At 49.3% G+C, this 14,617-nt stretch overlaps 1 protein-coding gene and 1 long non-coding RNA gene across 18 annotated transcripts in view; one reads left to right on the top strand and one right to left on the bottom strand.

Moving 5' to 3' along the window:
• Nucleotides 1–14,617, top strand: part of ZFAT (zinc finger and AT-hook domain containing) — a 452,145-nt gene that overhangs the window by 111,314 nt on the left and 326,214 nt on the right. For 15 of the 17 annotated variants that reach the window (XR_009697705.1, XM_061172112.1, XM_061172111.1 and 12 more), the window contains one exon: nt 9,407–9,583. The exons of 1 other annotated variant lie outside the window; for it this stretch is intronic. Coding sequence is in view for 14 of the 16 variants with exons in the window: in XM_061172112.1 (XP_061028095.1) it covers nt 9,407–9,583 (177 nt within the window). In the remaining 2 variants the exon portion in view is untranslated. Of the gene's footprint in view, nt 1–9,406; nt 9,584–14,617 lie in introns of those variants that run through there. One more of the 17 variants, XM_061172123.1, reaches the window with a different exon arrangement.
• LOC133077132 (uncharacterized) lies at nt 10,948–14,437 on the bottom strand. The gene is made up of 3 exons (XR_009697665.1): nt 14,395–14,437; nt 13,392–13,529; nt 10,948–12,060 (listed from the first exon to the last, which is right to left on the bottom strand). It is a non-coding gene; the product is annotated as an uncharacterized LOC133077132 (long non-coding RNA).

The following is a 14,617-nucleotide window of genomic DNA, read 5'->3' as shown; positions in this document are numbered from 1 at the left end:
TTTTTTTAACTTTGTATTTTGAAATAATAGTAGATTCACAGGAAGTTTCAAAGATCGTGCAGAGAGGTCTTATATACCCTTCTCTAGGCTTACTCCAATGGTTATGTTTTTGGGAGGGGAGTAAAAAAATATATATAACATAAAATTTGCCATTTTAACAATTTTTAGGTGTGTCGTTTAGTGGCATAAGGACATTCACATTGTTGTGCAACCATCACCACTATACATCTCCAGAACTCTTTTTTCTTTTTAATTAATTTATTTTATTTATTTATTTTTGGCTGCGTGGGGTCTTCGTTGCTGCGCGCGGGCTTTCTCTAGTTGCGGCGAGCAGGGGCTACTCTTTGTTGTGGTGCGCGGCTTCTCATTGTGGTGGCTTCTCTTGTTGCGGAGCATGGGCTCTAGGCGTGCGGGCTTCAGTAGTCGTGGCTCGCAGGCTCTAGAGTGCAGGCTCAGTAGTTGTGGCGCACGGGCTTAGTTGCTCTGTGGCATGTGGGATCTTCCCGGACCAGGGCTTGAACCCTTGTCCCCTACATTGGCAGGCGGATTCTTAACCACTGCGCCACCAGGGAAGCCCTTTCCAGAACTGTTTCATCATCCCAACCCAGTGGTTACATCTTGTGAAACTGTTGTGCAATATCAAAACCAAGAAATTAATGTTGGTGCAATGGGCGTGTATGGTTCTAATCCATTTTTACCACATGTGTAGATTTGTGTAACCACTCCTGCAATCAAGATGCAGAGCTGTTTGTTGACATTTTATCAGTTTGAGTGAAGTGGAGAAACCTTGTGTCCCTTTTTTTTTTATTTTTTTGGCCTTGGGGTGCGGCTTGCAGGATCTTAGTTCCCCGACCAGGGATCGACCCTGGGCCCTCAGCAGTGAGAGCACTGAGTCCTAACCACTGGACCACCAGGGAAGTCCCAACCTTGTGTCCCTTTACCTCCCCCATTTATAATTGTCATAAAAGTTTCTTCTGCAGACGTTGAGAACCACATCAGACAGAGTTATACTTTTTGTTTAATGGTCAAACGTAATTTAGGAAATCAACAGGAAAAAGGAAATCTGATGTATTTGCCCATAGTTTTACACTTTCCTTTGTTCATTTTACCTTTCTTGATGTCGCAGGAGTCATTGTTTTAGCATTTTCCTTCTGTTTAGAGAACTTCCTTTGGTCATTCTTTTAGGTTGGGTCTGCTGATGACAACTTCTCTTTCTTTTCCTTCATCTGGGAATGTCTTGGTTTTCCCTTCATTCCTGAAGGATGTTGTTGCTGGGTGTAGGATTATGGGTGGACAGTTCTCTCCTTTTTGCACTTGAAAAATGTGCCACTTCCTTCTGGCCTCCATGTGTCTAAGGAGAAGTCTGCTGTCAATCGAATAGTTTTTCCATACAGGAAACTGTTTTTCTTGCTAATTTCAGGTTTCCTCTCTGTTTTTAGTTTTCAGAAGCTTGATTATAATGTGTCTTGTTATAGATTTCTCTGGGTTTACCCTGTTTGGAGTTTGCTCACCTTCTTGACTGTGTGGCTTTATGTCTTTTGCCAACTTTGGGAAATTTTCAGCCATTATTTCTCTGAATACTTTCCCACCCCACTGTCCTTCTCCTTTCCTGGGACTCTACTGACACAAATGGTAGACTTGTTTTTTGTTATAGTCCCACAGGTCCCTGAGGCTGTCTTTGTTCTTTTTCAGTCTGTTTTCTCTGTTATTCAGATTGTGCGTTTTTTATTGTTCTATTTTCAAGGTCACTGATTCTTCTTGCAGGGGTGGGGATGGGCTGCAGTGTTGTCTGTGGGGTTTGAGTGTTGCAGGATGGATATTGCCTAAAAGGTTTCTGTCTTGTGAGGCTGTCCCTTTCCTGGCCCGCTGGCCAGTGAGAGCAGGCTCTTGTTGGAGCTGTTTTTTCCTGTGCCTGTTGGTGTTTCTGCTTCTGAGTTCTAGGGGGTGAAAGGAAAGCCCCGGGTACTTACTGTCTCAGCTTGCGAGGTTGTTTGTTAGCTGCTCTGCCACCTTCTCTCTGACTTTTACAGTCTTATGTGTATTTTGTCTGTGATGTCCAGGGTTTTAGTTGCACTTAGTGGGAAGAATAGGGAAAAGTACATCTGCTCCATCTTTCTGGAACTTTTTGCCACAATGTATATTTTTAAAGACTTTATTTTTTTTAGGGAAGTTTTAGGTTTTCAACAAAATTGAGAGGAAGGTACAGATCTCCCATATCCCCCCTGCCTGCACGTATGCACAGCCTCGCCTGTTATCAGCATCCTTACCAGGGTGGTGCATTTGGTACAGTTGGAGAACCTACTCTGCCACATCGTCATCACCCAAAGCCCATGGTTTACATTAGGGTTCACTCTTGCTGTTGTACATTCTGTGGGTTTGGGCAAATATGTAGTGACATGTATCCATCATTATGGAATCACACAGAGTATTTTCACTACCCTAAAAATCCTGTGTGCTCTGCCTCTTCATCCCCTCCACCCCAAGCGTGGCCACCTTTTTACTGTCTTTTTACTTTTTACTGGAGGTCTTTTTACTGTCTCCATAATTTTGCCTTTCCCAGAATGTCACATAGTTGGAATCATACAGTATGAAGCGTTTTCAGATTGGCTTCTTCCACTTAGTAATATGCATTTCAGGCTCTTCCATGTCTTTTCATAGTTTGATAGTTCATTTTTTTTCTTTTTTTTTTTTTATTGAAGTATAGTTGCTGTACAGTATTATATAAGTTTCAGGTGTACAGTACAGTGATTCACAATTTTTAAAGGTTATACTCCATTTATAGTTATTATAAAATATTGTCCATATTCCTGGTGTTGTACAATATATCCTTGGAGCTTATTTTATACTTAATAGTTTGTACCTCTTACTCCCGTACCCCATATTGCCCCTCCCCCCTTCCCAATAGCTCATTTCTTTTTAGTGCTGAATGATATTCCATCGTCTGGATGCACCGCAGTTTATCCATTTGCCTACTGAAGGACATCTTGGTTGCTTCCAAGCTTTGGCAGTTATGACAGAGCTGCTATAAATATTTGTTTGTAGCTTTTTGTGTGGACACACATTTTCAACTCCTTTGGGTAATACCCAGGAGCACGACTGCAGGATTATATGGTGAAGTACGTTTAGTTTTATAAAAAACTATCAAACCGCCTTCCAAAGTGGCCGTGCCATTTCGCATCCCCAGGAGCAGCGTAGGAGAGATGTGTAACCACATCCGTGTACGCTGGGAGCCTTTAGGCCTTGCAGGCTGCCACATCCCTCCATGCCCTGTTCCCTAACCCCTGACGGCTTCTGCCATTTCTGCCAGTTGCCTTCCCACGTGGAGGGCCTTGCCGTGTATGACCTGTCCCTGGGGCTACCTTCCTGCCACTTCCTTTTCTTACCTCCATAATGCCCTGTTGGGTTTTTGTCAGCTTTCATTTGGATGAAGCACGTTTCAGGGTGTGGCTGGGAGTCCGTGTCTGAGTAGGTCCCCACAGCTCTCCTCCCTCAGCCTGGTCTCCGATGGTCTGGCCTGGCCTCGGGTAGATGCGTGGGCCCTCACGTGGGCCCTCGCTCTCTTGGTGCTTTGAAGGAGGAAGTTGGGATGTCGGAACCAGCTTACCTGTGCCATCTCCCTTCCCCAGAACCCTCTGATGCCTGTGTGTTTCCAGTGAATCTGGCTGCTGTGTTTGTGTCACGCCTGTGTCATTAAACCCAGACTGAAAAGCACCACAGGGCAGACTTCTGTCCTGGGCTACCCCCTCCCGCCCTTTATACCGTGCGTGAAAGAGTCAGTGCCGGGCCCACAGGTGTGCAGGCAGTCAGCGGCTGGGATCCCGGACCCTGCCCGCCCAGCCCCGGCTGCCCCATGAGACCTCGCAGACTTTGAGGCCACTTCTAACGTTGCTTCTGTCAGAAAACGTAGTTTGAGTTTATGCTCGGGGTCCCTGAGACCCCCAGGTCAGCGACACCAGATGCCCCGTCCCTTCCTTCTGTGTGGAGCTCAGCGCTGGGGGGCGGAGGGAGGGAGGAGGGCCCAGGGCGTGGGGGGAGACGGGCAGCGGGCAGCAGAGGCGCGTGCGTGGGGTGTCTCTGTCTCTTTCTGTCCCTGGACGCACAGCAGAAGCCCTGTGCTCAGCGATGCTGTTCTTCGCAGGGGGATGGTCAGGTGGCTGTCTCTGTTCCATGTGCTTCTGTGTTGCCTGTTACGCCACGAGCGCGGATTCATCCTGTGACTTCTGTAATAATTAATAATAATTTACAAGGTGGCTTAAGGGCCGAGAGACCTGGAATGCCTGGATCGCGTCCTGCTCTGGTCGTCCCACCCTTGAGTCCCCACAGGAGATGCACTTACAAAGGACAACAGCAAAAAGGAAAGGACGCCCTTGATTGTGTGCTGGGCCGGACGTCCTGTGAGCCGGCCGGAGCACACGACTTCAGCTCAAGGCTGGACTGACCTTCTTCGCCTGTTTACTTAAGGGCCTGAGAATGGGGAGGGGTCCCTCAGGAGCAGGCCGGCTCCAGCCGACGTGTGGGCTGCCCGTTGCCAAAGGAGGAGGCGGGAGGCCTGGCCACCCACGCCTGTGACCTGTCAGCTCCCGCTGGCCTTTCCTAGAGTCAGAGGGGCCCGACCGCCCTCCCGGGACCCACAGGCCCTCCAGGTCATGACCTTCCTCTGGGAGGAGTGGTCAGAGGCCCTTGTTCGTCTCTGGTTCCTAGGCAGGGGTGAGCAGGTAGCGTGTCAGAGGTCGCAGACAGGACGTGGCTGTTCCTGGCTGGGAGTGTTTGCAACTCAGAGTTCAGAAACGAGGACTTTATGCAGTTAGTTTAAGATTTTTCCTTTTTAACAGTACAGAGTAGCTGATTAAAAACTGGCAAAAGTTCATAGAAATCGAATGCTCAAACCCCAAACGTCTGTGATTTTCCTTGTGCTGAACACGTCATTTCCCCTTTGAATCCTTTTGTTAAGGACGAGTACACAGTAATTGAACGTAAAAATGCATCCAAATTATGGCGTCTTCATCAGAATTTGCTGACAACATAATTATGATTATATTTCAGGGTATAAGATCCATTTTTTTCATATTAGTCTACTATAAAAAAAATGAAAAGAGCTGCTTTGTTGTTATTTTGGTAGGTGAACAATTCTTAATGTTTGCGGGATGCAGCCCGATCCGACACCTTCTTTGCACGTTTTGGCATCTTGCTGATACACTGCTGTGCGAACGTGTCCAAAGAGTGCACAGTTTCCCTCCTTGCCAGAGGCCTGGGGGCGGCTCACAGATGATGATCCGGAGGCAACACTGCCGGGGCTTCTGAACAGGCTGTTCCTAGTGCAGGACTGCCCTGCTGGGAGCAAAACCGGCCCACCCGCTGGCCCGGCTCAGGAGGGCTCTGTGGTCCTGCTGGCCGTTGTGTAGCCGTGTCCCCTCCCAGTGCTGACCCCGGAAGGACCGAGTGGCCCATCGGAGACGTTGGGCCTGGCTCAGGTGAAGCTGGGCTCTGCCTCGGGGTCAGCCTCTCCGAACCCCAGTCCTGCCCCTGTCGCGTGGGGATGAGAGTCCTGGCTGGCCGGGAGGTGGGGGAGTGCGTGAGGTCGTGTTGTGGGGTGTGGCCTGGAGCCCGTGTCTGGTGCCCGCTGGAGCCCGAGTGCCCTGCCCAGGGCCGCTTTCACAATCCATTCAGTGCCTCCTCCTGGAAGCCTTCCGGGCACTTTAGCTGAGGATCCCTGCCTTCCCTCTTCCCACCGTGTCTGTTGTTTGCAGCACCCGTCTCGGCTTGCACGTTCCTTGAACACCTTTCCTAGCCAGGCTGGGGGACGCGGCCTTGAACAAGAGGCCGCCCTGCCTGAGCTGCTCAGCGCTCATCACTCGGAGCCGTGTCCTGACTCCTGTGTTTACCTGTTACCTCACTTCTCAGGAGGTCTAGCAACCTTCCTGAGTTTTAAAACTCATATAGGCTCATTGTGGAAAAGCCATAAGTGCCTATAAAGAAGAGTCCAGCAGGCAGGATCTTGCTGTGTTTCCTTTCAGCCTGGCCGTCTATTCTTCCATCCATCCGCCCGTAAACCACATCTCTCCACTGGGAACAAAGTCATGTACATACCAAGTTGTGGTGTGTCCCACTCTGTAGAACTGAACGTTTATTCTGAGCATTTTCCGTGTCACTCAGGTTCTCTGCAAATATGATTTTCAGTGGCTGCGTGGAATTTCTCTGGGGGATGTGCCCTGACGTGCCCGCTGCAGAGCACGTGGTGGCTTCTGGAACTTGACAGGCACCTCCGTGTTGAGTATCTTTGTGCACAATCCTTGTCTGCGTTTTGGATGCTCCTGAAGACTGGATCTCGAGAAGTGGAACCGCTGCTCAGAAGACACGAGCGGTCGTCTTCGAGGGCTCCTGGCCCCTTCGCTGGTGGCAGGGTGTGTTCCTGTCAGCCATTCCGAGCACGGGCCCTGCAGCGGGGCTGCTGAGCTGGGCTCCCCGGGACCCGCTGGCTTCCGTGGTCTCAGTGCAGATGCCGGTCCCCCACGCCGTCTCCCTCGCACGCTGAACCCTCTCTTCTGTGACAGTTGTCCTTGCTCATGTGTGCTTGTCTCCGCCTGCACCTCGGGGACCCCAGGCCCAGCGCTGGACACACGGTGGGCATTCGGGAGATGTACTGATTGATGGCAGATGGCCAAGGCCAGGCGGCACTCCGGGCTGCTCAGGCCTCCAGGCTCTGTGGGACACTGGGCAGTAGGTTAGTTACAGCTGATGCCAACATGTGGTCACATGCAGATGCAAAAGTAGTTGTACTTATTTGGTCTCCAGACAATGCCTGGTGTGCCTGGGAACTAAGGGACCCCTCACAGTAACCCTGTGGTCCCCGGAAGTGCTGCTCTGTTACGTGTCGCAGAATTCCCTTTCTCCTGAAAGCATAACGGGAATCAAGAATATGTCCTGGTCTTTAGGGAACTTGTTTCAGTAAAAGCCCTAAGATGCCGTTGTTCTGGGCATGTCTGTTTCCCCCGTGGGCTGGTGGCCTCCTTTGTGCAGGACCTCATGCCCGATTCATCTTTGCGTCCCTGGTGCCTGCACTGGGGCCCACCCTGTGGCCGCTGCTCTGTGGATGCCGAAATGACCAAGAAAGAACTTGATACGTGATTTGGGGATTATGCTCCGCTCTGTAATGATTTTCATTTCAGACTCAGTTGGCTACAGGGATAAGCGTTTTAGCTGTAACTTGGAGGCGCTCAGCTCATGGTCTGTCCCTAAGCAGAGTTCAAGTCAAAAGCAGGTGGCAGAGAGTCTGGGTGTGACTTGGGCAGATTGCTTCTCGCCCCAGTCTCAGTTTCCTCAGCTGTGGAACGGGAATGACAGACCCCCTTTTGCCTAAATCATAGGGTCGTCATAGGATCAGCAGGGTGCATGTTGCCAACGACATGGCCTCTTACGAAGAAGAAAGCTGTCACTTGATCTCTTCCTGTTCTGGAAGCATTTTGGGTTCCTTAGGAATAAAACATTTCTTGGAAAAAAATAAAATATCGATTGACGGTATTCATGGGAGATTTTCATCGACGAAGCAATGTTCTGCTTTGTTAAGTTTCTATTTCATGTGCCATTTGGTGGGAAAGAATTCTCGTAGGTCATTATCTCGCCTGCTTGTTCATGGAGAAACCCTTTCTCTGAAGGCAGAGAGGGCCTCATTTCTGCGACGGGGCCTTGCGGGCTCCGTCCTCACGGTGGCAGCACCGTGTAGGTCCACTGCTTTGCTTCCTCGTCTCCTTTCTGGTCTTGCTGTAAAGAGGAGGAAAATGGGGTTGGGGAGACTGGGCGAGTGGCGATCAAGAGAGATTTTTGCTTGGTTTTGTGGTAAGATGGGAGCAGTCATGGCGTGCAGAGGCCGGCAGAGAGGGAAGAGTCGATGACCTGGAGAGAGAAGCAGAGTTTCGAGAACAGTGTTCGTTGAGGCGGTGGGAGAGGCTGGGGTTTGGAGCGCACAGGCCACGGCGTTGCCCTTTGTCCTGTGCCTTGCAGGGTGAGGGCCGGCCGAGCAGTCCTCCAGGTGTAGGCGCTCGGGGTGCGTTGTCTTTAGAAAGTGAGAAAGCGTCAGCAACGTTTCCGTGCTGGTCTGCTTTCTCTCACGTCCACGAGCTGCTAAACCGTGTTCAACATTCCGCCTGCCCCGGGGTGGACCACTCCGCATACAGCCCCCTTCTGTGCCGCTGCTGGGCCCCCTCTCCTCCCGGCAGGAGCGGCAGGTGGGCGGCTGCTCCAGGAGGCTCTGGCACGTCTTCTGGCCGCTTCAGTGAAATGGGAAGCCGGTCGGCAGCTGGCTGTGAGCACGGGGGCGAGGGGAGAGGAAGAGGTGCGATAGACTTGGTCGCCATTGGCAGAGTCGGTGGCCTCGACGCCTTGCACGAGGCCGTGTTAACAGTCCCCGTGAGGCTGGCGGTGGTGCGTGTCGGGAGCCCGGCAGCGTGGGGTGGATTTTCAGCGGTTACAGCCGCCCAGCGAGAGCACAGAGTAGGTGGAGGCTTGCACTGAATCAGGGCGTGGCTTACTGAGCCTCCTGGGTTCCTGCTGCAGAGGAGACTTGTTACCTGCATGTTCTGTTCAGTGTTGCAACCAAGAGATTATTACTTCCTCTCCGAGGTCATCCAGCTTTACAGCATTTAGGGTCTGGAGTTGGAAATTGAACCTTCAAAGCCATCATACCAATTCTTCCTTTCAGTGTAAATGTGGAAAAACAATCTAGCTTTTGTTATTGGATCCTAAATTTAATATTCTTATATGTGCCTGTAATTATTTTATTGGACTCAAAAATGAGTTGTTTTCCCCATATGTCTTCCTGCCTAGTATAATGGGATGAACGTAATGGACTGTTAATAAATATTTGTGAACGGTGATAATGCTTTAAATAGGAATTAAATGGCTTAAAAAAGCAACAGCTTCCCATTCTTCTTGCTCTTAGTTCCTGTGCCCGCCAGTGAAAGGTGCTTGGCTCTTAAGAAATGCTGTTTTGATCATTTTTTCCTTGCACCTAATTTGAGTGAGTCTCACTGGAATACTTCAGTGTTGTCAGTGTGGTTCATTCATTTGAAGGTTGGATTAATTTTCAAGTTCCATATTCATATTTTACTTTGCTATGTGAATCTGGAATCTAGGCTCTTAAGTAGATTAGGGTAACAGGGAGGTCCATATTAGACACGGTCCAGAAGGACTGAGGTTTTGGAATATTGAAGAAAGAATTTTCTGGCAACCGGGGCCACCTGCAGTTAGAAGTGAGCTGCTTGGCCGTGCAGCGTCCACCAGAAGGACACACCTGTTGGCGCCTGGCGATTGCTCAGAAGAGCAACCTTCAATATTTTTCTTTGGCATTTGGATGTAGTCATTGTTTTGGTGAAGATGAAATAACATAGTTTGCTTTTTTTTTTCCTTACAGAAAACCCAGCCATCTTCATGTGTAAATGTTGTAACCTTTTCTCACCAAGTCAATCGGAACTCCTCTCCCACGTTTCTGAGAAGCACGCAGAAGAGGGGGTTAATGTGGATGAGATCATCATTCCCCTGAGGCCTCTGAGTACCCCTGAACCCACCAACCCAGGCAAAACCGGAGATGGTAAGGGGGGCTGGGGTGCTGGGCGAGGGCGCCATGCCCACGGTGTGCCTGAGGGCGATGATGATGCTTATTTGCTCTCAGATACTTTGATTCTCAGTTTCTGTCTGGTGGGCATAGGGTCTCATAAAAAATCCAAATCTCTAACCAGAAGTCACAGTAATTTCCATTTGTAGATCTGCTCAAGTAAGACTGTGTGTTTGACTTCCCTGTACCCAGTCTCTGTAGGTGCTTCTCCAATGCCTGGTTGGTAGATGGAGGGATGGATGAATGAATGAATGAAATGAGTTGACACCATCCAGCAGGGTAAAAAGCACGAGCTTATTGTCTGACAAGCGTGTTTAACCCACCTCCAGCACCTGCTACCGCATTACCTGCAGCAAATGATGTTACTCCTCTGAGCCTCACTTTGCTCACCTGAAAAATGAAGACAAATCTGCCTGTCGCAAGGGGGTCTGTGAGGATTAAGTCAAAGATATGGTGACAGCACCAAGGATGCTGCCTGGCACAGAGAAGACGAAAGGGAAGCTGTTATGATAACATACGTCATGAATGAATAAGGATATATAATCTTCGAAACAGCACGGCTGGACTGCTCATGTGTACCTGGAACAGGGATTCCCATCGCAGAGCTTTGATTCGCAGAATGCTTCAGGTTCACAGTCAGTGTCGGAAGTGAGATACATCTTGTTTGCAGTGTCCAGACACTTCCCACTGAATGGCATCAGGTGCAGCAGGTGGATGGATTAGAGAAACCATCCAGGCACTGTAATTAGGTCCCCGCAGACAAAGAAAATATATAGTATAGGAGGAACAGCTGAAAACCAGAGTCAGAAAAAGCCCCAAGAAAACTATTTTTATACGATGAGAGATGATGGCCAGTCTCCTGTGCAGAAGCTCAATCTGTGGCAGTAAACGTCCCGTGGCAGGATTCGTTAGTCACACTAATAATCCAATTGCTCTTTCTTGGGAATATTTAGACTGGCATTTCTAAAGAGGCTGGCTTATTGATCATCTGTCTGACACCGTTAACAAGGAGAGACTCCAGACACAAAAGGTTTTGGTTGAGTCCCTCTGGCCATTCCCAGGGTGCTCAGAGAAACATGCCTGACAGAAGATTGAGTTGTTGAGAAGTTAGGAGAAATTCTACTTGTTACTGTTAGTGGCGTAAGGTGAAAACTCTCCATTCCCGACATCTCGGCGCTCATGGGAGTTTCCTCCGTCTCCTGGCTGCTCCTCCAATTGTTGGGCTGAACCCTGCAGGCCTACAGGGCCTGTGCTTGCCCAGCTTCAAGGCCGAAGAAAGAGCCCGGAGTCAGCAACAGAGACAGCAGCGGTTTAATGGGTGGGGGAGCTTACAGGTCTGAAGCAAAGTCCTGGAGGGACACCCCACCGTGTACGGGGCATAGTGGGCAGGACATGGGGCAGTTTTTGCTCCCGGGGGAAGGGGAGGTTACCAGTTACAGGGGAATTGACATCAGGTGGGCTCATTAGTTACCAGGGAAACCAGTCGAGGGGCACGGCCCTCACCGCCCCTTTGATAAGCTGTCACTAGCTAGGGCCTGGGCAAGACGGAGGAAGGGCAGTCATGTGAGTAGAGTGTAGGTGAAGCAGGCCCTGACCGGGCAGGGGGTGGACAGAGAACAAAAGAACAGCCATCTGAGGGGCCTGACCATACCCTCCACCCCTGCGTGCCCTGCACGACCCTTACAGTCTTGGTCCGCTCGTCTTCCTTGCTATCCCTGGGGTCGGGTATGTAGGGGGCACTGCAGCCAGACACCACAGTACAGTACGGCCACAGTATCATGAGTGAGACACCTAGAACTGTATGCTCAGAGCAGTCATTTGCCACGATGTGGGCAAAGTTTGGAGCCAAGTGCTTACAAGGTCAATGGAGAGGGAGTCAATGGCAGCAGTGCCCTGTCCAGTTATAAGGAAGGTAAGGCCATGTCTAGTTTTCACAAACCCAGAGCCACCCCGTGGGGAGGGGAAGGCCGGGCTTTAAGGGGAACATTCTGGTGTCCTAGCCAGGAGTCAGCAGTCACAGGACAGGTCTGCCACCCTATGTTATGTTGGGTGCAGTTAGGGGTGGACCTATTTGGTCTTTCTAAACAAAAAGCAGTTAATCCCACTAGCTGGACTTGTGTGTCCAGAAGCCAGCCTATTCCACTCCACACAGCATAGCCCAGGGGGGCTTATAGGCAGTCAGGTGTACCGTAACGTTTACCGATGGGGGTCCTTCTGATGTACTGGCTTGGCACGTGGGACCGGAAGATGGTGAGAGTCTTTCTCCCCCATGGTCAGTAGTTCCCACGTAGTCACAATAGCCAGGTCGATTTTTCATGGAAGCCTGGAGGAGGGTGACAACGGCATCTCGCTGGACACTCAGCAACTAGACTCATTTCGCAGTGAGGCCCGTGCTGCTGCTCTGTCCTCGGATACATTTCCTTCGCTCAGGCCAGGGACGAAATGTGAGACATCTAACAGGCACAACACAGGGGAGATCGTGACAATTAAGCACAATACGAGCAGTAACCACATCTGAGATACAGTTCAGAAGACTCTTCAGTGATAGGAGAACGTGTCTAAAATCGCATATACAGTGGCCATCTAGTTTTACCTTGGATGTCTGAACCGTTTTGGCTTTCAAATGCATTCCCTTCCTCAATGGCCAAAGCAGATGTACAATGCCTGTCTGAAAGGCCACAAGACAGGCTGCTCTGGTCAGTAAAGTTTAAGTTAAACCATGTATAAGCCGGAATGACTTCCCCATACTGCAGTATGTGCAGATTTTTCCATCATTTCCCCTTTTGATTGCACATCTTCCAGTAGAAAGCACTGATGATCAAAACATTTGTCCCGAGATGCTGGGGTGCTTTCTCCTACCCCAGGTTCAGATCATGCGGGTGCTACGCCTCCTTTATATTCACCTAGTCATTCACATTGGGGGAAAACTAATCAGATCTCATGAACAGGCTCAGGTATGTTAATGGGGGAAACACTTTATAGGTTATACATTTTATCACTTGTACCCAGTTGTCACACAAGCATTGTACATGTGCTTTTAGCAGCAGACTTAAAGCAAGCAGTGTCGTACTTCATGAGTGATTATACTCTGTGACAGTTTCACTAGATCATTTTCTTTCAATCCAGAGCATCAGGGCAAAAGTATGGCTAACACAATAACTTTCATAGATACAGACATCAATGAACAGAACTAGAATTTAACATCCACTGAAACATAATATTGTTCTCTCTAAAATTACCCTCATCTCCACCAAACTCAGCCAATCAAAATTAATTTGTTGGCAAAATAAGTCTGGTCAGTTGACCACATAGGCTCCTCCAAACTGGCTGAGGGGGAACTCCTCAGGAGTCTCAGACTGAATTCCCAAAAGGCCTCTCAGGGCCAGGAAAACCATGCCAAAGGCCTGCCATCAGTCTCTGCCTCGGTGGACTTCTCGGTCCCCAAAACATTGAGATTCCTGCACACGCCAGGAGACGGTCTTTCCCATTCATCTGATAAGGCTGCTCAGAACCCTAGAATTCCCAATTTCTGGAGGAACCAGGCAGAGAGAAAAGAAGAATGTTTCAATTCTACCCACAGGTGTAATTTACCCAGTTGCTGTAAGTCATAACCAACTTAAGGGCAAGGGTTTCCCTCTATCTGGAAAACAGATCAAACCAGGAACATTCCAGACAAAACCCATAAAAATTATAACCATATTGACCAGTTCACTCAGTAACCAATCTTTCTATTAACTTTTAATGAAGCCATCAGGTTTTCCATTAGGATTCTTTAATTTCTTACCCAGTTCAGCAGTATATTCTGAAGTTTATCAGAGACCTGTTACTGTCAAAATGTCCTTAACTGTGAATCTTCTTGAAGATGAAGCACTTTTGCAAAAGCATCAGAGTAAAACAATAACTGTCTAAAAAAGACAAAAGACTTAAAAAGTCATGGTTAAACACCTGATTACAATGTAATCGATAAACTTGGTTACAATAACTAGAATTATGACTGATTATAATTTTATCCCTTGCAAACCATAACCTCTGGCAAAAACCAAGAAGCAAGTCATTCTGCATTTCCTGATAGGAAAATTTAGTGCTTTAGTCTTCCTCTCCTAAGCAGGCATAGGTAGATAAGCTTAGACCCACCCAGCAATTAATGTTCTAATATTTTATCCTATTTGAAATGACCCATGAATTTTCTTCTTTTAACTTAGTTTCAAGTTACCGAAATCTGGAGAGACTATTTTAGATAGACATTCCCAAAACATAATTATTTCTATAGCGTTTACCTAGAGGCTCTTTTTTCTCCTTTACTCTTAGAGATCACAAAAGATTAAAGTTCCCGGGAGCCTAGGTAGATCATTTACTTCTCAAAGGCACAAGAGAAATACCAGTTCCTTCTAGAGAGCTAGCTTAACCAATTACAAAAGGCTCACTTAGATACAATAGCAGAGCCCTTAGAGGGCACTGCTCTCCAGCTCTCTCGGCAGCCCTCACTCAGCAAGGACAGCCACCCTGGGATTTCCCCGCAACTTTGGGGCCCATGTGTTAGTGGACAGCCGCCCCGAGATGGCGCCCGCAGCTTTCGGGCCCCGCATGCTAGTGGACGGCCTCCGCAGCTCTCCATTCCCGACATCTCGGTGCTCACGGGAGTCTCCTCCGTCTGCCGGCTGCTCCTCCAATTGTTGGGCTGAACCCTGCAGGCCTACAAGGCCTGTGCTTGCCCAGCTTCAAGGCCGAAGAAAGAGCCCGGAGTCAGCAACAGAGACATCAGCGGTTTAATGGGTGGGGGAGCTTACAGGTCTGAAGCAAAGTCCTGGAGGGACACCCCACCGTGTGTGGGGCGTGGAGAGCAGGATGTGTTGGTAGCCTTAGTCCCGGGGGGGGAAGGGGAGGTTACCAGTTACAGGGGAATTGACGTCAGCTGGGCTCATTAGTTACCAGGGAAACCAGTCGAGGGGCACGGCCCTCACCGCCCCTTTGATAAGCTGTCACTAGCTGGGGCCTGGGTCAAGTACACAG

This window comes from Eubalaena glacialis, chromosome 17 (assembly GCF_028564815.1).
Source record: "Eubalaena glacialis isolate mEubGla1 chromosome 17, mEubGla1.1.hap2.+ XY, whole genome shotgun sequence".
NCBI classification, from domain to species: domain Eukaryota; kingdom Metazoa; phylum Chordata; class Mammalia; order Artiodactyla; family Balaenidae; genus Eubalaena; species Eubalaena glacialis.
This window is presented reverse-complemented; position numbering and strand designations above follow the sequence as displayed.